Below are 24,113 nucleotides of genomic sequence, written 5' to 3'. Positions count from 1 at the left end.
ACTGAAGACATCCTAATGCATCCTGAACTGATTTCTCTCCATTCAGAATGCATTAGGATAAAACTGATCAGGATTCTTCCGGCATAGAGCCCCGACGACTGAACTCTATGCCGGAAGAAAAGAACGCAAGTGTGAAAGAGCCCTAAAATCAGTTTTGAATACCTTGAGAAGTGTAGTTTCTAAAATGTGGTAACTTTTTTTGGAGTTTCTACTCTAGGGGTGCATCAAGGGGGCTTCAAATGTGACATGGCAGCTTAAAATTGTCTCAGTGAAATCTGCTTTCCAAATACCATATGGCGTTCCTATCCTTCTGCACAATGCCGTGTGTCCATACAGCAGTTTACGACCACATATGGGGTGTTTCTGTAAACAACAGAATCAGGGCAATAAATATTGAGTTCTGTTTGGCTGTTAACCCTTGCTTTGTTAATGGAAAAAAAATTATAAAAATGGAAAATCTGCCAAAAAAGTGAAATTCTGAAATTTCAGCTCCATTTTCCATTAATTCTTGTGGAACACCTAAAGGGTTAACAATGTTTTTAAAATCAGTTTTGAATACCTTGAGGGGTGTAGTTTCTAAAATGGGGTCATTTGTGGGTGGTTTCTATTATGTAAGCCTCACAAAGTGACTTCAGACCTGAACTGGTCCTCAAAAAGTGGGTTTTGGAAACTTGTAAGCCTTCTAACGTCCATCTCCCCCCCTCCCAAAAAAAAAGGCATTCACAAAATGATACAAACATAAAGTAAACATATGGGGAATGTAAAGTAATAACTATTTTTGGAGTTATCACTATCTATTATAAAAGTAGAGAAATAGAAATTTGGAAATTTGCTAATTTTTTTAAATTTTACCACTGTCATGAAGTACAATATGTGACGAGAAGACAATCTCAGAATGGCCTGGATAAGTAAAAACGTTTTAAAGTTATTACCAGATAAAGTGTCACAAGTCAGATTTGCTACAAATGGCCTGGGCAGAAAGGTGAAAAATGGCTTGGACCTGAAAGGGTTAATCACGGTAAGTCCAAAACCAACGGAGCAGGCAAACCCTCCAACACAAAACACAAAATGGATTCCTGATGAAAACAACCCACTCTTAAACAGATATCTTGCACCACCTGTGACAAGCATTTCTGGGTAAAAGGTGCTGAGTCAATTGCAAACACAGAAATATTTTTCTCTAATGCACTAGTAGTCAACCCATGCATACGAACGAACTGTCCATCAACCAGGTTAACCTCTACCCCACTGTCGATAAACACCTCAATTCCCACAGTTTTGGTCTCTAGCACCACCTTGGCAGACAGGAGAAATCGGGTACTACCAGTAAATGACAAAAGTAAGTTTTCTGGCTCCCCATCCACACCACCAATAGTAAGTTGGGGATTAAACTTTTTTTTTTTTTCAGGATTTTCATGAGAGGCCTTCAGCCTCTCAGATAGACCCTGACAGAATTGGCTATGGAGAGCAGGATCATTCCACTCCGTATCCGTAGACCATCTCCTAAACTCAGAGCAATAAGTCTCCACGGAGCTCTCTCCCTGCGGTAAAACACATAACTTGGTTTCGGCCTGAGAGATCCAATCCGGGTCATCGTAAAGAAGACCCAAAGCTCTAAAAAATTATCTACTGACTGGAGCGACTGTGATCTCATCGGCAGAGAAAAAGCCCAAGACTAGGCGTCATCTTTGAGCAATGAAATGATCATACCCACACCTTGACTCTCATCCCCAGTAGAGTATGGACGCAGCTTAAAATACAATTTACAGGACTCCCTGAACCAAATGAAATTGTCACTACCCCCGAAAAATCTGTCCCGGAGGGCAACCTTAGGTTCAGGGCAGGCCTGGTACCCACCACCGGAACCAGCCGACTGTGGTCTCTGGATCTGCAAAACGGTCGCACGGAGGTCAGCTACCTCCAAAGACAGACCCTGCAGCTCTCCGACCAGTGCAGACATAGGATCCATAGCTGCACTGACCCAAACAAAAAATGGCGGTTTTGGCGGTTGATAATGTCACAGATGAGGTATGGGAGGGAACACTACACCGACAACAGGAAGAAGGGAAAAGCCACTAGGCCTTAACGTTAAGGAAAGGGAAAGGGTCACTTCCTATAGAACCCTACTCCTTGCCCTGACTCCTATCCGTAAGGGCACACCTTGAATCTGGAGGACCTGGAGACCCTAAAGAGCCCTATGGGTATTGGCAGGGCTTGAGACGACCTGTTCCTTCCCAGATTAAGGAACCAGAGTCTCTTTGAGGCCTAGTAACAGCAGACACGGAGAGAGAGACAACAACCCACAATGAAACAAGACACTTAACTTCTGTAGTGAGACAGACGAACAGGAAGTCCAGAGAGGACAACACACCAACTCTTCCAAAACCAAATGAAGCTATCAACCGCATAGTCAGGAGGGGCAGGTCAGACTATATAGGGGAGGTGTAATGACCACTAAGCTACACCTGAAACAAGGGGTGTGGTCATTAACAACAACACTGAAGCAAAAGAGGCTGTTAGATCCTTTCACGTGTAGCCAGTCTCTTCAATCTTCTGACATCTGTCACGAGAGGGATCGTGATAGCATCTTATAGGGCTAAAAAATACAATAAATGATTATGATGCTGCAAGTTCACTTCAGAGCAGCAGTGATCAGTCTGGGAAATACTGCTCCCACACACAGCATGTTTCGCAGACTTTTGTGAAAGTGGCCTAAACATCACAGCAGGTTCTCTCAAGCCCCTTTAGGTTCCCTTCAATAGCTGTCAGACAAAAGCTTATTCAGTTGACAGCTACTTCACGCAGCTCCTTATACAGTACATGTAAACCTGCTCAATGTGATTGAGATTGCATATGGTTTTAAATGGAGAATGTGGAGTAAACGGCTGCCAGACACTTCTCGTGGTCATTTATCGCCTAGGGGGACAAAGGATTGGATATGGTAACAATTCAACATGCCCAATGCTTCCTTCTGACATCATCTGTTCAGGGAGTATTGGGAAGCCCCCACAAAATCAGTGGGTACTGTGTGTCTGACTTTTCTCTTCTGTGTATTGGGGCCTTTAAAGGCAGTTATTCACTTTGTGTATTGTATTCAAAGTACATGGCAAGCCAAGGGCTCCATATGACTTCAATGTGGTCACATTGTGCCTCCTAAGCTGACCATACATGCAGTGTCCCAGGGGGGGTCAGTAGTGTAGCCTAAGGTATGCTGGGCTTTGTAGTGCAGGGCAACCCACTAACCTGGGATTCACTGTCGTCTTCAATCTGGGCAGCGACTGGAACAGGCAGTTCAGAAATGTTCGTGACGCCAGTGCCAATTGAACGGTGACACGCCGTGTAATGTTATGTGATAGCCAACCAAAACTGGAACTTTACTGGTTTTCAGTAGTAATCATGCATGGACATAATTGGAAGCGCAGTTCCATTGAAGACAGTTGGTTTGCATATGAAGACAGTTGGTTCATAGAAGTTACAGACTGGCCGGTTATAGCAAGGTGCTTTTCAGAGTGTTAATCACAGGAGTTGCAGTACAGGCGGCTTGCACTCTATTCCTGACTGGTCCTGAAACATGTGTGACTTATTCTCCAAGGTCTAGTGCCCTATCCCTGGCGTATCCTTGAATCTGTCTTTATCAAGTACCTCCTCTGTTACCTTGAGTACCTCTTGCTTTATCAGGTTGGCCTCTGTTTTATTCTGTGTCCCGGCTGGTTGAATATGACGTTTCGGCTAAAACGGCTGATGACTCAGGAGGGGAACCTTTTCCTTGGATCAGGAACCCGGTTACAGGGCCTATACTACCCTCTCCTAGTCGGCAGGCTCCAGGCCTGCTTTACTCTCACAGGCCCATGGCCTGGCCTTGACTCAGACGCAGGATCATCTCTTACTCCCTCTCCCACTGTCTGCTGCTTTCTACTCCCTGACTGGGCCTTATATAAACTAGGGTTCCCTAGCTCCCTCTAGTGACTCAGAGCTGGAATAACACCCCTAGCCGGCCTGCACATGCACATTTCACAGTAACAGGAAGTACATAGCATTACATTAGCAAGATGTTTTATACCAACCTCCCCATAGATACAGGGGGAACGACAGCACACAAGTGACCCTTCTGTAGTGACGGGGTGTTACTCTCCCGTACACTACATACACATTACTCCCCTTTTACTATTTAGAACACGTGCACACTGGGCTTATCTGACTGTCAGTAATCTCATGTATTGGTCCAGCCTAGAGGTGTCCATACACATTAGTAGCTGTTGACTGAAAGCTATTCTTCCTGACCCTGCTAAACACATGCACAACAACACATTCATGTGTTCGGAATGGAGGGAGGGGAATAAGCCACAGCCCAAAAAACTTCTTCCTTCAGAAAACAGATTGGGCGTGATGAAATTCAGCATGCCCAACCCTTCTTTCCCTTGACATTTGTGAGGGAATAGTCGGACACAACCATTCACAAAACATAGTTGGTCGGTTCTCGCTGTAATTGAACAAGATTGATATAATGAGTAGGATCACTATAAGATACCATTCATTAGCAGTAACTAGTGAATGTAATGAATGGATGTTGGATGCATAGGCTCAGATACACCAACCTCAAGGCATCTATCTTGGTGGCAGAAACCCTTTAAAGGGATCATCTGAATTTTAAAGTCTTCCATGCTTTTAAAACTAAATGAAACCATTCTTATATTGTCATCACAGATGATGTGTTCGATAACATAACAGGTCTAATAAAAATGGAAGAGACACATGGAGGTAGGTGGGCTGTTGCGTATTTTGTACACTGGATATAAACATACTTTATGTGGTGACATTGTAGAGATGAGATAATGAGATAAAGAGGCTGTCTCGCTTCAGCAGATGGCAATTATCATGTAGAGAAAGTTAAAGGGGTTGTCCGGGTTCAGAGCTGAACCCAGACATATGCTCATTTTCACCCAGGCAGCCCCCTGACTTGAGCATTGGAGCAGTTCATGCTCTGATGCTCTCTTTTGCCTTGCGCTGAATCGCGCAGGGCAAAGGCATTTTTTGGAGTTCCGGTGACGTACCGGGCTCTCCTTAGAGTTGCCAGGTGGAGGCTTCCGCCAAGCAGTGAGCCCAGTGACATCACCGGCACTGATGGGCGGGCTTTAGCGCTGCCCTAGCCTGTAAAACGTCCGGTGACGTAACCGACATAAGCCGGTGACGTAACCGAACGCACTGCTGGGCAGAAGTCTCCGCTCAGCAGTGTGTTATTGTAAACAAAAGAGCCCTTGCCCTGCACGATCCAGCTCTTGTCAGGGGTGCTGCCTGGGTGAAATTATGGGTATGTCCGGTTTCAGCTCTTCACCCAGACAACCCCTTTAATACAAGACACTTACTAATGTATTGTGATTGTCCATATTGCCTCCTGGATTAATTTTTCCATCACATTACACACTGCTCATTTCCATGGTTACGACCAGAAGTGGTGGTCATGCTTGCACACTATAGGAAAAAGTGCCGGCTTACACACACTTTCATGGTCCCGTCTACATGGCCACCGCTGATGGATTGCAGGGTGGTCGCTACCATGGAAACGATAAGCCATCAATGTCAAATATCTCCAAAACAGGACCCCCCACGATGTGAGCAGAGAGCACCCCTGCATGCTCGACTGCCCTCCATTCATTTCTATGGCAGCTCAAAAAATAGCCGCGTGCTGGCTCAGTCACTTTCAGCAGCCACATAGAAGTGAATGGAGCGGTGGCCACACTTGTGCGGTGCACTCTACATTAATTTCTACTGGACTTGGATTTTTTTTTTCCGGAACTCCCTGTCTCAGAAATGGGATAAAACCCCTTTAATGGACACTTAGATCACTATACTGAGAAACATATCTTGGCTGCTTAAAAGGGGACAGTGATTTAAAAGGGTTATCCGAGTAATGGGAGAAAAAAACATTATAAAACTCATCAGGACTTACATATTGTGGCAGGCGCAGCACTATGAAGTGCCTTTTGCGCTGTGGCATTAGAAGAATTTTGATATCTCTGACTTTTAGTCTAACCAGACTGTCTGTTACTCTGTAATTCCTCTAGCGTCGTTCTATGGAAACAGTAGGTTTAAAGAGCACACCAAATGCTTGAAATAACTTCTTTATTAACTTCAACTTTTCTTCATATATAACATTGCCGCCTCCACAGCAGATAGTCCATGTACAAAACATGTGTTGAAAAGATATCAGAAAATGGTGGTATGCATAAGATGGTGGTTCAACTGTTCAATCTTGTCATTCAATATAAAGTGGATATATTTCTCTCTTGAGTATCTGTACTCTCACTTTAAGTTATTTAAGCACTTTATGATCTCTGAGAGATATATCTGAGGTCTAACCAATAGTTCTGTTTGCTCAACTTGGTTTGCAGTTTGCAGTATGCAATTGCTTATGATCTGGTATGAGATGTTTGCAGTGTGTATGCAATTTGTATGGAATCTGGTTTGTATGCTTGCAATTTGCTGGAACTGTAAGTAAACACATATATAACTGGTTCAGTATATAGTTCTAATCACAATACTAACAATATGAACATTATACAAATGTTCTAAATACCTATTTTGGCCTCTTGTTCAAATAAAACTGGACTCTGACTGGAACTATGTGTCTGTTCAGCTCCTCTCTCTGGTGAGTAATGATTCCAGCAGCTCTTGCTATGGGAATTCCCAGACAGGGTGTGTGTGAGGCTGGCTGTGATTGGTGAAAACTCTTGCTGTATGATAGGCTGGCTGTGATTGGTCTAGACTTCTGCCCAGCAACAACAGATTAACACTATGCTTTCAGTTATTTCTGCTGTGTCACTGAGCTTACCTTACATAAAAAAATTAATGTTAAAGGCATATTATCTTTTTCTGCTTCTGTGAACACAAAATAAACCAGTTATATGACATCCAAAACATGATGTCACAGTAAATAACTCTGCTTTTGTCTTTAACACATAAACATAGGTACTGTATTAAGGTTATTAGCAGGTCTAGCTGTATACACATATAAGCTATACTAGCAACCTAGGACAGGTCTTAGCTGGCCACCTACACATATACATTAGTTAAGTCTGATTTCTTGAAAAAACATACTTACACCTTTGCATGGTTCTGTTATTCTTGCTTTGTTTACATGCTGCAGCAAAGCTGTGGGGGCGTGTAACAACAATGACTAAGCTCTCCCTCATGAATATTTATGGATGTTAATAATCTGCCCTTCCCAGCCCCCTGCACTGCACAGCCTAACCATGCATACAAACACTGTCACATGATCATCTCCCAGCTCTCACAGGAAGAAGATCCGCTCTACATACATCACACACTGCCAGGAGTCTGCCAGATGCAGAGGGAGGGGGGCGGACACACAAGGCTCTGACGTTTTGTGTACAGAGCCGGGCCACTCCCTAAGGCAGGGATAAGCCTGTACACGAAACGTCAGCACAGGGAGCTTGCTGGATGAAGTCGCAGATCATAAGCCCTGGAGAAACAAGATGTTATAGATAAATACAGTACTTTACCTAAGTATTATTATATTGGTTATAAAGCTGATTGGAATATATTTATATAACTCAGACAACCCCTTTAAGGGATCTCTCTCTCATCAGTAAATGTGATATTATGTGGATTCATATTTTTCCAATGTATGTATGCCTGACCCTTATATAACACCTTTCTGACATTAGGAAGTAAAAGCAGAACTTGTGGAGGACATGAACTGCCACCAGAGAATTCTCCTGGATAAAGCCATGACAGAAGCCGTGGAGTCCTACACAAAGGAGGATGAGACTGTACCATCTGGTTTAAAAAAGAGGCAAGTTAAATTGTGGTGCAAAAATAATTGCATTTTCTACTGTAATTATCAGGGACATGCTGAATGTTTAGATCAACTGTGGTATGAACAAAGCCTTACAAGAGATGTGTCCTGCAGGCCCACTGTCACTTAGAGCTGACGGATACCCTTGTTCTTCATTTTGAATGCTGCTTTATTGGAGGGAGTGATAAGGAGTGGCTAGAGAAAATGATTAACAATAATGATTTCCATTGCAAATATGTATAAGAGGCTCAGGAATATCCCATTACTTATTACTTGTTGGGGGTATAGCGCCAACATATTCTGCTTTGCTGTAGAATGATGTCATCAATCCCTGTCCCCAGTGGAACTCAATCTACGTAATTTCCCTGTCCCGTGCACACTATGGGCAACTTTATAGGAAGCCATGTAACCTATCACAATGTTTTTGGAATGTGGGAAGAAACCAGAACAACTTCAGGATCCCATGTAGACATGGGGACAACATGCAAACTACAGGGAGATTCAAAAAGAACGGTGCAGAATTATAGCCACGGTATTCATAACCAAGAGAACATAACACACAGTGTATCTTTTCATAGAAACATAGAAACATAGAATGTGTCGGCAGATAAGAACCATTTGGCCCATCTAGTCTGCCCAATATACTAAGTACTATGGATAGCCCCTGGCCCTATCTTATATGAAGGATGGCCTTATGCCTATCCCATGCATGCTTAAACTCCTTCACTGTATTTGCAGCTACCACTTCTGCAGGAAGGCTATTCCATGCATCCACTACTCTCTCAGTAAAGTAATACTTCCTGATATTATTTTTAAACCTTTGCCCCGCTAATTTAAAACTATGTCCTCTTGTAGCAGTTTTTCTTCTTTTAAATATTCTCTCCTCTTTTACCTTGTTGATTCCCTTTATGTATTTAAAAGTTTCTATCATATCTCCTCTGTCTCTTCTTTCTTCCAAGCTATACATGTTAAGATCCTTTAACCTTTCCTGGTAAGTTTTATCCTGCAATCCATGTACCAGTTTAGTAGCTCTTCTCTGAACTCTCTCCAAAGTATCCATATCCTTCTGGAGATATGGTCTCCAGTACTGAGCACAATACTCCAAATGAGGTCTCACTAGTGCTCTGTAGAGCGGCATGAGCACCTCCCTCTTTCTACTAGTAATGCCTCTCCCTATACACCCAAGCATTCTGCTAGCATTTCCTGCTGCTCTATGACATTGTCTGCCTACCTTTAAGTCTTCTGAAATAATGACCCCTAAATCCCTTTCCTCAGATACTGAGGTTAGGACTGTGTGAATGTGTTCATGTGAATAAATATCTATCCAAGTTTTATCTTCACACTACAAATATTTGATTCCACTGGTGACACAGAAGATATCTAGGCGGAAGTTCAGTTCTTTCCAGACACGTGCCACCATATCCTCGGATATGATCAATCAGATCCTGTGGCTGGGGGGCATATACACTGTATCAGTGGCGTACACACAATCCATGGGGCCCCGGTGCGAAACTGATCTATGGGCCCCGCCCCCCCCGGTCTCGGGAGGGGCATTTCCCCTGGCAATAGGAGATTATGGGGCCCCTGTGTCCCCACCCACTCTTAAACCACACCCACACACAGCCCCACCCATAAATCACGCCCGTACCTCTTACATCCAGTGACTTCTCCTTCGATGTAGATGTTCTCTGTCCTCGTCTTCTCCTTTCAGACCAGACCACCATTTTACGCCGTTTTTAATCTCTGCAGTTTGACGAAAAAATAATCTTAGTTTACTACTTTTCCATCATCCTACCATCTTCTGGACAAAACATCCTACTACCCCAATACTGTGCCCTGTGGTCCACAATAGTGCCCCCAATAATGTGCCAGTAACAAGTGCCTCACCTCCCCCCATGTGCCAGTATCAAGTGCCAACCCCCCATGTGCCAGTATCAAGTGCCAAAACCCCTGTGTGCCAGTATTAAGTGCCAACCCCCCCTTCATTTGCCAGTATCAAGTGCCAACTCCCCCTTCATTTGCCAGTATCAAGTGCCAACCCCCTCACTTGCCAGTATGAAGTGCCCCCCCCTCATTTGCCAGTATGAAGTGCCAAACCTCCCTCATTTGCCAGTAAGTGCAAACCCCCCCTCATTTGCCAGTAAGCGCCAACCCCCCTCATTTGCCAGTATGAAGTGCCAACCTCCCTCTATTTGCCAGTAAGTGCCAACCCCCCATTTGCCAGTAAGTGCCAAGTTGCCAACCCCCCATTTGCCAGTAAGAAGTGCCAACCCCCTCCCCCTCATTTGCCAGTATGAAGTGCCTCCTCATGTCCCAGTGAAGTCATCGCGCCGCCCGCCCTGCTCTGATAGGCTGCCGGAACAAGGCCTGCAGCCTATCAGAGGAACAGGGAAGGGAGACGCCTCCCTCCCCTGCCTGGCCGCAGCACAGCTATCTGTATCGCTGTCCTGAGGATGGCGATACAGATCACAATGGAAGCGTTCATCTCCCTGTCACCTGCCGCCACCGCTGCCACAGACCCACACCTGAGTCTGAGTGGCACTACTGCAGGGGCCAGGGGTCCACAGGCGGGCAGACCCCCTGGAGTGCCGGGCCCGGTCGCAACTGCAACCCCTGTATGTACACCACTGCACCGTATTAATTCTTAATGTAGTCTCACAGAAATTGGTGAATCGTTCATTCCAGCATGGCTGATGCAACGTTCTGGGAGGAGCACCATCCTGTTGATAGACTTCCTCTGTTTTTGGCATAAGCTATTCCCTTAACATGTCCAGGTAGGACAGGCCCCTGACAGGATTCTTGGCAAAAAAGAAGGAACCGTATTGCACACATTTACTTTGCTTGATAAGGGCACATGGGTTTTTAAGCCCCAGATCTGGAGCCTCTAGTTGTGACAATTGTCCTTACCACTGAGGTGAAAGCCTCATCTGTGAACACCAGCCAGTCAGTGAATTTGTCTTCTTCCAATTGCCCCCTGCAAGACAATGGAAAAGTCATAGCATTTTGGTTTGTCATCTGGTTTCAGCTCCTGGATGTTTTCATAAGATACGCCATGCCGTGGTTTGTGGCACTTGTAGTTCCATACTAGTCAGCCTGGTCGACTTTCTCCTACATGGCTGGAATCCTGTTCACTGTCTCTTCTGAAGCCTTTGTTTGACTTTTTCCCTGAACCACAGGTTTTAAATTGCTTTACCCAACACGAAATGCGGAGCACATTTAGCAAATTTATTTAAAAATTTTCACGCTATTCTCAATTTTGGCAAATTCTAATATGCAAAAAGCTTTATATTGCTGCAATCACAACACAGCTTTCATAGCAACCAATAACACTTTTACTACTACTTACTTTAACTACAGGCCTTTACTACAGGCACCAACCTTTTTTTAATCACCCTGTATATATAGTAGAGATATTGTCCATGGTCAGATTCAATCTCAGGACCCAGCACTATCTATTTATCTATCTATCTATCTATCTGTGTCTGTACGTTTGCAAAATTGCAAAACGGATGTGGACCCATTCTTACGGCCGTCTGAATGGGCCCTAAATCTATCTTTCTGCACTGGGATAGGAACGAGCTTCTTGTAATTACACCTGCTCACCACTGCCATGTTGACAGCGAGCAGGTAAACAACGAAGGAAAGGCAGCGTTCGCATGGAGCGCAGCCTTCTCTTCAGCCAGCTTATCAGCGGGGGTGCCGGGTATCGGACCCCTGCAGATCTGATATTGATGATCTATCCTGAGGACAGGTCATTTATAGTGGTGCATGCAATGAATACATCGCTGTTATATCAGGTCTTCAATATATAGTTTGTATATAATAGTACTGCCTTCATTGATTTCTTTACTTTTCAGACCCCGTGAGTCACGAACGGATAGAAAGAAAGTGTTTCTGCATCAGGCATCAATGCTGGAGTAAGTTTATTCTTTTGCTATTAGTTTTTTTCATAAGGTGATCCTTTTAGGTCTGTTTCATCATATCTTTTTCTTTTTACATATATTCTTCTGATCTGTCAGAAGAGAAAGCAAAAAAAAAAAAGGATGTTTAATTTTGAGCATCTATTGTCATTTTGCATTAGTTTTAACCATTTCTGTCTGAGATCTGTTATTTTAGGCCTCATGCATATGACCGTGTGCCAGGCATGCCCGTGCTGTGGACCGCAAATTGCGGTCTGCGATGCATGGGCACCAACCGTGTGCCCGCTTTCTGTGGACGCTGACCTATTCACTTAAGTGGGGTCCGTGATGTGCATCCGACAGTCCATACCACAAAAAAAGAATGCAAGCACTACTTTTTTGCTATGCGGAGGCACGGACAGAAAACTCATGGAAGCACTCCGTAGCGCTTCTGTGGGCTTCCGATCGGTGCCTCCCTTCCACACCGTATCCCTTGGATTGCAGACCCATTCAAGTGAATAGGTCCGTGTTAGCGGTTTTCCTCAAGCAGGTTTATGATGGTTATATGATGAGGCATCAGACCTCCAACCCGTGAATATTTCCCTATGCAACGAATATCCCATTTGCTTCTGATCAGGAGATAAATATCAACCCAGACTTAACATAGGTTGTCAAATATCTGAAATCTTTATTTCCCAGCACATACTTATAGGGCCTTTTGGGGGTGGGAGCATATTGTCTCTCAAGATCCAATTGGAACAATCCTGGTAGTTCTTAGCAGGCCTTGGGAAACATGTTTGTCAAGACACAGTTGAAACTTTGTTAAACAATACTGGTATCTGCTATATACAATACATGAAAAGGGTTATTTTACATTGAACAGGTTTACTCTACATGCTAATAAGTTGAATAAGTTGCTGTCATTGTATGTGAGGTGAGATGTTAAATAGCCTTTTGTTCAGGCAGGCTGCTATTGTGTCCAGCAACTCGCAGAGGTTGTGAGATATGTTAATTCGAGGTACTGCATTCCATAAGAGATGAGGGTTGTATAATCTATGTCTAATCTGTGATGTATCAAAAGTAAGATTTATGAAAAATCCCTTTCAGTCCGCCTTTTGTAATACGGTGCGCACACTGCCGGTGCCTGTATGTTGCGGACCCGCTGTTTGCAGGCAGCAATACAGGCATGGACCTGCTACGGTCGTGTGCATAGGCCTAGAATAACAGATCTCAATGGAAAAGGCAAAATGAACACAAAATAAAGGATCAGTTTTTTTTTGTTTTCTTCTTTCTGACGGATCAGAAGAACGGAAAACTAAACAGTGATGTGAACCTAGCCTTACTCACCATTTTCTTTATAAATAGAAGTGAACGGCACATAGGACTGGACATATAGTACATGAAGGAAGGGGCGTAACTACCATAACGGCAGACCATGCAACTGCTATGGGGCCCAGGGCAATAGGGGACCCAGTCTTAGTTGGGATTATCGCCTCTTCTACTGGAGGTGAAAACTGGGTCAGGACTCTACCCTCTAAAGGAACAACTTTTAGCAAATGAGGCAGTGGGAAAATGGCTCATGGGTCATTGAAAGGGGTTTAGGCAGAAACCATTCTGCCCTGTGTGGGGGGCCTAGTTTGATCCTTGCTATGGAACCCTTACTTCTCTATGTACGCCACTGCATGAAGGCCTACTACAACAATCTTGCTATGGTACTACAGTCCCCTCCACTCTATTGTTTTGTTGTGGCAATTCTTGGACACTGTGGGCTCTGCTTGTTGACAGGAACCTGAAGGGGGGACATACTGATGTTATCATTCAGGCTTGTAAGCTGAGATGTTGACCTGGAGAGGCTGCGGTACCATACCATTAAAATAATAGTTCCATACACTACCCGTATAACAGACTTACACTGAGCAAAAAGATAAACGCAGCACTTTCGGTTTTGCTACCATTTTGCATGAGCTGAACTCAAAGATCTGAAACATTTTCTACATACACAAAAGTCCCATTACTCTCAAATATTGTCCACAAATCTGTCTGAATCTGTGTTAGTGAGCACTTCTCCTTTGCCAAGATAATTCACCCCACCTCACAGGTGTGGCATATCAAGGTGCTGATTAGACAGCATGAATATTGCACAGGTGTGCCTTAGACTGCCCACAATAAACGGCCACTCTGAAATGTGCACAGTTTTGCCTTTCTGGGGGGGGGGGGAGGGGTTAGTCAGTATCTGCTATGGCCACCATTTGCCTCACACAGTGCAACACATCTTCGTCGCATAGAGTTGATCAGGTTGTTGATTGTGGCCTGTAGAATGTTGGTCCACTCCTCTTCAATAGCTGTGCAAAGTTGCAGAATATTGGCAGGAACTGAAACACGCTGTCGTATACGCCGATCCAGAGCATCCCAAACATGCTCAATGGGTGATATGTCCGGTGAGTATGCTGGCCATGCAAGAACTGGGATGTTTTCAGCTTCCAGAAATTGGGTCGTACATTATTATGCTGCAACATGAGGTGATGGTCATGGATGAATGGCACAACAATGGGCCTCAGGATCTCGTCACGGTATCTCTATGCATTCAAAATGCCATCAATAAAATGCACCTGTGTTAGTTGTCCATAACATACACCTGCCTATACCATAACCCCACCGCCACCATGGGCCACTCGATCCACAATGTTGACGTCAGCAAACCACTCACCCACACGACACCACACACTCTGTCTGCCATCTGCCCTGAACAGTGAAAATCCGTACTCATCCATGAACAGAATGCCTCTCCAACATGCAAGATGCCATTGAATGTGAGCATTTGCCCACTTAAGTCGGTTACAACGACAAACTGCAGTCAGTCCCAGACCCCGATGAGGACAACGAGCATGCAGATGAGCTTCCCTGAGACTGTTTCTGACAGTTTGTGCAGAAATTCTTTGGTTATGCAAACCGACTGTTGCTGTAGCTGTCTGGGTGGCTGGTCTGAGACGATCATGGAGGTGAACATGCTGGATGTGGAGGTCCTGGGCTGGTGTGGTTACACGTGGTCTGAGGTTGTGAAGCCGGTTGGATATACTGCCAAATTCTCTGAAACGCCTTTGGAGATGGCTTATGGTAGAGAAATGAACATTCATTGCACGGGCAACAGCTCTGGTAGACATTCCTGCAGTCAGCATGCCAAGTGCACGCTCCCTCAAATGTTGCGACATCTGTGGCATTGTGCTGTATGATCAAACTGCACATTTCAGAGTGTCCTTTTATTGTGGGAAGTCTAGGGCACACCTGTGCAATATTCATGCTGTCTAATCAGCACCTTGATATGTCACACCTGTGAGGTGGGATGGATGTGGCAGGAGCAGCACTATGAAGTGCCTTTTGCGCTGTGGCATTAGACAAATTTTCATATCTCTGACTTTTAGTCTAACCAGACTGTCTAGTACTCTGTAATTCCTCTAGCACCATTTTAGGGAAACAGTAGGTTTAAAGAGCACACCAAATGCTTAAAATAACTTCTTTATTAACGTCAACTTTTCTTCATATAAAATACTGCCGCCTCAGCAACAGATAGTCCATGTACAAAACACGTGTTGAAAAGATATCACAAAATGGTGGTATGCATAAGATGGTGGTTCAACTGTTCAATCTTGTCATTCAACATAAAATTGTGGATATATTTCTCTCTTGAGTATCTGTACTCTCACTTTAGGTTATTTAAGCACTTTATGATCTCTGAGAGGTAATTATGAGGTCTAACTGTGACTATTTGCTGATTGGTTTAGTATGATCTGGTATCGTTGTATTCAATTTGGATTGCAATATGGAATCTGAATGCTTGCAATGGTATGCTTGCAATTGTAGCTTGCTATTTGAAACTTGCAATTGAATTTGTATGTGAACTTTGCAGTTTGCAATTGTATGGCTCAGTATGATTGCAATTTGGTGGAACTGTAAGTAAACACATATATAACTGGTTCAGTATACAGTTCTAATCACAACACTAACAACATGAACATTATATAACTGTTTTAAATACCTATATTGGCCTCTTGTTTCCATAAAGCTTAGCTCTCAGTGGAATGAATGTTTCTTCAGCTCCTGTCTCTGGTGAATAATGATTCTAGCAGCAGGAGCTGGGGGAATTCCCAGACAGGCTATGTGTGAGGCTGGCTGTGATTGGTGAAAACTCTTGCTGTGTGAGAAGCTGGCTGTGATTGGTCTAGACTTCTGCTCAGCAACAACAGATTAACACTATGCATTCTGATGTTTCTGGTGTGTCACTGCTTACCTTACATTACAAAATGAATCTTAAAGGCATATTATCTTTTTCTGCTTCTGTGAACACAAAACATAACAGTTATATGTCACCCAAAACATGATGTCACAGTAAATAACTCTGCTTTTGTCTTTAACACATAAACATAGGAACTGTATTAAGGTTATTGGCAGGTTTAGCTGTATACACATATAAGGCTATACTAGCAAGCTAGGACAGGTCTTAGCTGGCCAGCTACAATGGATTATATTGGCAAAAGAGAAGTGCTCACTGACACAGATTTAGACAGATTTGTGAACAATATTTGAGAGAAATGGGTCTTTTGTGTATGTAGAAAATGTTTCAGATTTTTGAGTTCAGCTTTTGCAAAATGGGAGCAAAACCGAAAGTGTTGCGTTTATATTTTTGCTCAGTGTATGTCTCATAAAGTAATAAGGAGGTTTTTATTTATACGGAAGGATTTGGAGGGGTGGCCTTTTTATTGTTCACTATCCACAGTGTATGCCAGCGCTTTGTAATTGTTTGTATCTAAGATGATGTCCTATGGTGTTTTACAGTGAATTAATGGAGGTGGAACACTTCCAAACCATCTACCACATGTTTGTGGCTGTTCTTCTTGTTTTTGTGATCAGCACAGTTGCTGTGGATATTATTGACCAGGGAAGGTAAGTGAAGATTTGCGACCTAACATGCCATCCAAATATTGAACCATCCAATTATCTAAGTGTAGCCCTGTGCTGCATAAGTGTCTGTACAATGTTCTCTGCTGTAGTGCATTGTGGAAGATACAGGGGCATATTTACAATGGTGTTTGCGCTTGTTTTTGTAAAAAAAAAAAATCCTGTTTTACACAGTTTAATTTTATTAGTTGCTTTTACTACTGTTAGGCCCCTTTCACACGGGTGAGTATTCCGCGCGGGTGCAATGCGTGAGTTAAACGCCTTGCACCCACACTGAATCCTGACCCGTTCATTTCTATGGGGCTGTGCACACGAGCGGTGATTTTCACGCATCACTTGTGCGTTGCGTGAAAATCGCAGCATGCTCCTCTTTGTGCATTTATCACGTAACGCAGGCCCCATAGAAATGAATGGGGTTGTGTGAAAAAGTGCGGATGCGGTACGATTTTCACGCACGGTTGCTGGGTGACGATCGGGATCCGATCATTATTATTTCCCCTTATAACATGGTTATAAGGGGAAATAATAGCATTCTGAATACAGAATGCATAGTACAATAGGGCTGGAGGGGTTAAAAAAAAAAATAAAAAATTTAACTCACCTTAATCCACTTGTTCGCGCAGCCGGCATCTATTCTGTCTTCATCTGTGAGCAATAGGACCTTTGATGACGTCACTACGCACATCACATGATCCATCACCATGGTGATGGATCATGTGATGGACCATGTGATGAACGCAGCGACGTCATCAAAAGGTCCTATTGCTCACAGATGAAGACAGAAGAGATGCCGGCTGCGCGAACAAGTGGATTAAGGCGAGTTAAATTTTTATTTTATTTTTTTAACCCCTCCAGCCCTATTGTACTATGCAATCTGTATTCAGAATGCTATTATTTTCCCTTATAACCATTTTATAAGGGGAAATAATACAATCTACACTACAACTAACCCAAACCTGAACTTTTGTGAAGAAGTTCGGGTCTGAATACCACAGTCGGTTTTATATCACGCGCGTGCAAAACACTTTGCACCCACACAATAAAAACTGAACATCGGAACGCAATCGCAGTCAAAACTGACTGCAATTGCGTACCTACTCGAGCGGATTTGCCGCAATGCACCGGGACGCATCCGGACCTAATCCAGACACGCTCGTCTGCAAAGGGCCTTAGAGTAGCTTCCTCTAATAAAAATGAAGTTGTCGAGGATCAAGCGATTTACCGGCCAGGGGACAATAGGCACACACAGTGTTGGTGTACATTAGGCCGAGTTCACACTTCAGTTACTTGGTCAGTTACTTCCATTAGTTATTGTGAACCAAAACCAGGAGGAAATCTTTCCATTATACCATACCTCTGTGTAGCCTTTACTATGGGTTTTGGCTCACAATAACTGATGAAAATAACTGATCAAATAACTGAAGTGTGAACTCAGTTTTAGAGTCTGGGTTTCCGCTTTTTCCGTGTTAATTTATACACAAACACAAATCCAATCAGATGTTTATGGTATAGAGTAGAGATGAGCGAAGCGAGCTTTGGATGCTACATCCGTAGCTGCTTCGCAAAAAAAGGTGTTATAATACTGTACGGAGATCTGTCTCCGTACAGTATTACAATGTATGGGCTCCGATGGGCCGAAGTAAGTTATTCACAAAGTCGCATGAGACTTCGTTGAATAACCTCAGTAATTGATTATTACTAGAGATGAGCGAATTGAAGCTGACGAAGTGGAATTCGTTCCGAATTTCAGGAAAAATTTGATTCGCACCGAATGCAAATTTCCTCGCACTACGTGGTAACGAATCACATTCTTCCCTAAAATGGCTGCTGCATGTGTGAGGACATGGAGAAAATAACTCTGGGAAGGCGGGATCACCCACAATACCATGCATGCAGCCAGACAGCCCTGTGATGTCACGGACTATAAATAGCGGCAGCCATCTTAGATTCTGCCATTTACCAGTCTACTTAGTGCAGGGAGAGATGTCTGCAGTCGCTAGGGACAGTGATAGAAAAACGTCATTGTGTTTAAAAAAACGATTTACAAGTGCAGGGAAAGATTATTCAAGGTGTAGGGAAAGGACAGGGAGGAATAATTCCACAGAATTTCTGTTAAACAGGGTTCAGTCGGGGAGGTTACAGCCTGGGTAATAGGAACAATCAGATTACACCTTGCTGCTCTGACTGGTGATCCAAATTGCCATTATACAGCTCTTTAATTCCAGCAAACCATTCGTATAAGGCCTCATGCACACGACCGTTGTGTGCATCCGCTGCCGTTGTTCCGTTTTCCGTTTTTTTCCGCGGACCCATTGACTTTCAATGGGTCCGTGGAAAAATCAGAAAATGCACCGCTTGACATCCGCGTCTGTGATCCGTGTTTCCAGTCCGTGAAAAAAATATGAACTGTCCTATTTTTTTCACGGCCAACGGTTCACGGACCCATTCAAGTCAATGAGTCCGTGAAAAATCACGGATGCACACAAGATTGTCATCCACGTCCGTGATCCGTGTCCGTTTTTTCCTATCATTTCAAAGGCAAACTTGACTTATTTGCCCTAGTGCAGTCACTTGACTTGACTTTATTTGCCCTAGTGCAGTGCAGTTATATGTTCTAAAGCATTTTTGGGCTTGTATTATTGGGAAAAAAGGGGATTATTAGTCGTTGCGTGGTGAAGTGCGAAAATTACAGCCCTTTTTGTCATGTATTAGTGGCAAAAGTTAAATATATTTTCCGCTCAGCGGTGTATGTTCTAAAGCCCTTTTTTGCATGTATTAGTGGAAAAAGGAAAAAATATCTTTGCAGTGATATATTCTAAAGCCCAGTTTGTCGAGTATTAGTGGCAAAATAAAAATATATTCACTGTTCAGCATTGCACTTATCTGTTGAAAATCCGTTTGTGTTGTGTAAAAGTAGAAGAACATTAGGGCCTAATTGTCGTTCTGCAGTGCAGTCATATATTCTAAAGCTCAGTTTATCATGTATTACTGGCGAAATAAAAATATATTAGCCATTCATCGTTGCACTTATCTGTTGAAAAGCCTTTTGTGTAAAAGTTTTAAAAAACTAGGGCCTAATTGCCGTTCTGCGGTGAAGTGAAATATTCTAAAGCCCAGTTTGCCGTGTATAAGTGGCGAGTAGAGTTGAGCGGACACCTGGATGTTCGGGTTCGACGGGTCCGGCTGAACTTCACCAAAAAGTTAGAGTTCGGGACCCGAACTTGACCCCGAACCCGAACCCCATTGAAGTCAATGGGGACCCGAACTTTGGAGCACTAAAATGGCTCTAAAAAAGTAATGGAAGGGGCTAGAGGGCTGCAAATGGCATAAAAATATGGTTAAGAGCATGGCAAGTGCTCTGCAAACAAATGTGGATATCGAAATGACTTAACCTCTTGGGGACACATGACGTACCGGTACGTCATGTGTAGTTCTGATCATCGCCGCACGGCCGGCAGTGATCGGAACTGGGTGCCTGCTGAAATCAATCAGCAAGCACCTGGGACAATGCCAGTGGGGGTCCGGTGTCAATTCAGACCTGCGGTTTGCAGCGTTTTTGGGTTGTTCCGGCGGGGATCGGCGGTGCCATCGGGTCCCCGTGCTGCTGTAATGCCGCTGCCTTCTGGTGAAGAGCCTGTGATATCCAGCCCCCTGGATCTCACAGGCAAGAAGCTGTATGAGGAATACACACTGTATTACTCAAACTGCCAATGCATTGTAAAGGGGATCAGACCCCCAAACGTTGAAGTCCCAAAGTGGGACAAAAAATAAAAAAAGTGAAAAAAAAAGTTTAAAAAGAAAATTCCCCCCCCCCCCCAAAAATTAAGTTTCAAGTAAAAAAAAAAGTAATTTCCCCCCAAATAAACAAAAAATATTGGGAAAAAATAGGGGAAAAAATTGACATATTAGGTATCGCCGCGTCCGTATCAACCGGCTCTATAAACATATCACATAACCTAACCCCTCAGATGAACACCGTAAAAAATTGTACTAAAAGTACAACAGCAAGCAAACAAAAAGGCGTATGCCCACCAAAATAGTACCAATCTAACCATCACCTCAGCTCGCAAAAATTGAGACCCTACCTAAGACAATCACCAAAAAAAAATAAAAAAAAATATGGCTCAGAATATGGAGATCACAGAAAAAAATGCACCAAACGGATATGCCACTGACTATACTAGCTGGTAATACAAGCAGATATTAAAAGCTGAGACTTTTGCCAATATATTCCTGTCAGGAACATATCAGAGCCCATCATGCACCACGTCACGGTCTCTCAGCATGGCAAGGGTCCTACCACTACGCTAACTGTGGTGTGAACACGGTCTGAAGGTGATTAAATCCAGCTCACAGCCAAGCTTCCACACAACCGCATAGTAGGACAACTAATGCTATGTGAACAAAGCAAGACTGTAAGCCACACCCATTTCAGACCGTGTGATGGAGGTTTCCAGGTGCAAAAGAATGTTAAATGGCAGGTGAAGGCACATTCAATACATATAAAACACAATCACAAAAATATAGTGGGAAATATGGGTGAACTGCTCAAACCCCAAACACTGTAGCGTGTTTCTCATTGGGGGAGCAGTCCCACAGCATGTGAACCACAGACATATAGTGGCAAATATGGGGGAGATGCTCAAACCCCAAACACTGTAGCGTGTTTCTCATTGGGGGAGCAGTCCCACCGCATGTGGACCGCAGCAAACGACCATCCCCAGCAAATAATGCATACAATGGAGGACGCCGGCGCGGTCCACATGCACCACAAAGGCATCCTACACAAAACGCAGCATTGTGCGGATGAAAATATAATTATATAAATCACAGAAAAAAATGCACCAAACGGATATGCCACGGATATGTTCCTGACAGGAATATATTGGCAAAAGTCTCAGCTTGTAATATCTGCTTGTATGACCAGCTAGTATAGTCAGTGGCATATACGTTTGGTGCATTTTTTTCTGTGATTTATATAATTATATTTTCATCCGCACAATGCTCCGTTTTTTGTAGGATGCCTTTGTGGTGCATGTGGACCGCGCCGGCGCCCTCCATTGTACACATTATTTGCTGGGGATGGTAGCTTGCTGCGGTCCACATGCGGTGGGACTGCTCCCCCAATGAGAAACACGCTACAGTGTTTGGGGTTTGAGCAGTTCCCCCATATTTGCCACTATATTTTTGTGATTCAGAATATGGAGACACTAAAACATCATTTTTTTGTTTTAAAAAAGCTGTTATTGTATAAAACTTAGGTAAATTAAAAAAAAGTATACATATTAGGTATAGCCACGTCCGTAATAACATGCTCTATAAAAATATCACATGACCTAACCCGTCAGGTGAACACCGTAAAAAAAAAAAAGGTGTAAAAAAATCCATTTTTTTTTCACCTTACATTACAAAAAGTGTAATAGCAAGCGATCAAAAAGTCATATGCACCCCAAAATAGTGCTAATCAAACCGTCATGTCATCCCACAAAAATCATCCCATACTCAAGATAATCGCCCAAAAACTAAAAATAAATATGGCTCTCAGACTATGGAGACACTAAAACATAATTTTTTTGTTTCAAAAGTGAAATCATTGTGTAAAAATTACATAAATAAAAAAAAGTATACATATTAGGTATTGCCGCATCCGTAATAACCTGCTCTATAAAAAGATCACATGACCTAACCCCTCAGGTGAATACTGTAAAAAAATTTAAATAAAAGCAGTTTAAAAAAAAGCCATTTTTTGTCACCTTACATCACAAAAAGTGTAATAGCAAGCCATCAAAAAGTCATACGCACCCCAAAAACTGAAAAAACTATGGCTCTCAGGCTATGGAGACACTAAAACACCGAAAAAAAAGATTAGCCCCTACACAAGACAGTCTCCCAAAAAATAAATAAAACTATGGCTTTCAGAATGTGGAGACACTAAAAAAATGCTTTGTTATGTAAAACTGAAACAAACAATGTTGTCATATTTGGTATAGTCGCGTCCGTGACAACCTCCTGCTATATAAAAATACCACATGATCTAACCTGTCAGATGAATGTTGTAAATAACAAAAAATAAAAACGGTGCCAAAACAGCTATTTCTTGTTACCTTGCCTCAAAAAAAAGTGTAATATAGAGCAACCAAGAATCATATGTACCCTAAAATAGTACCAACAAAACTGCCACCCTATCCGGTAGTTTCTAAAATGGGGTCACTTTTTTGGAGTTTCTACTCTAGGGGTGCATCAGGGGGTTCAAATGGGACATGGTGTCAAAAAACCAGTCCAGCAAAATCTGCCTTCCAAAAACAGTATGGCATTCCTTTCCTTCTGTGCCCTGCCGTGTGCCCGTACAGCAGTTTACGACCACATATGGGGTGTTTCTGTAAACTAAAGAATCGGGCCATGAATATTGAGTTTTGTTTGGCTGTTAGCCCTTGCTTTGTAACTGGAAAAAAATTATTAAAATGGAAAATCTGCCAAAAAAGTGAAATTTAAAAATTGTATCTCTATTTTCCATTAATTCTTGTGGAACACCTAAAGGGTTAACAAAGTTTGTAAAATCTGTTTTGAATACCTTGAGGGGTGTAGTTTCTAGAATGGGGTCATTTTTGGGTGGTTTCTATTATGTAAGCCTCACAAAGTGACTTTAGACCTGAACTGGTCCTTACAAAGTGGGTTTTTGAAAATTTCTGAAAAATTTCAAGATTTGCTTCTAAACTTCTAAGCCTTGTAACATCCCCAAAAAATATAAAATGTCATTTCCAAAATTATCCAAACATGAAGTAGACATTTGGGGAATGTAAAGTAATAACTATTTTTGTAGGTATTACTATGTATTATAGAAGTAGAGAAATTGAAACTTGGAAATTACCATTTTTTTTTTATTCTTGGTAAATTTTGTATTTTTTTATAAATAAAAATGAATTTTTTTTACTCCATTTTACCAGTGTCATAGAGTACAATATGTGACGAAAAAACAATCTCAGTCTCAGAATGGCCTGGATAAGTCAAAGCGTTTTAAAGTTATCACCACATAAATTGACACTAGTCAGATTTGCAAAAAATGGCCTGGTCCTTAAGGTGAAAATGAGCCCGGTCCCTAAGGGGTTAAAATAACATAAAATACGTACAAATAAAGAATAATAATCTTGATCTTGGAGGGCGAGGTCCATATGGAGTAGGAGGTTGAGGAGGCGGTGGGTGTGGCTGTGTAGGTGGAAGCGGAGGTGGAGGAGGAGGTAGCCTACACTGCTTTTTGGTTTTATTTTTTTATTTTTGTATCTTTTTTGTTTAAATTAGGGTAAACCCCAAATATAACCTGTGATGACCCCCTCCCGCCGCGCTAAACAAACGTTCAGACAATACACTGGCTGCAGGGCAGGCCAGCACCTCCAAGGCGTAAAGGGCAAGGTCAGGTCATGTGCCTAATTTGGAGACCCAGAAGTTGA

General features: G+C 42.9%; 1 protein-coding gene across 1 annotated transcript in view; it reads left to right on the top strand.

Moving 5' to 3' along the window:
• The first annotated feature begins 4,752 nt into the window (after positions 1-4,752).
• LOC122931422 (sterol O-acyltransferase 2-like) overlaps positions 4,753-24,113 on the top strand; it is a 188,202-nt gene continuing 168,841 nt past the window's right edge. The window contains exons 1-4 of the mRNA XM_044285496.1: positions 4,753-4,758; positions 7,686-7,813; positions 11,674-11,733; positions 16,546-16,653. Of these exons, the coding sequence (XP_044141431.1) occupies positions 4,753-4,758; positions 7,686-7,813; positions 11,674-11,733; positions 16,546-16,653 (302 nt within the window). The remainder of the gene's footprint in view (positions 4,759-7,685; positions 7,814-11,673; positions 11,734-16,545; positions 16,654-24,113) is intronic.

This window comes from Bufo gargarizans, chromosome 3 (assembly GCF_014858855.1).
Source record: "Bufo gargarizans isolate SCDJY-AF-19 chromosome 3, ASM1485885v1, whole genome shotgun sequence".
NCBI classification, from domain to species: domain Eukaryota; kingdom Metazoa; phylum Chordata; class Amphibia; order Anura; family Bufonidae; genus Bufo; species Bufo gargarizans.
This window is presented reverse-complemented; position numbering and strand designations above follow the sequence as displayed.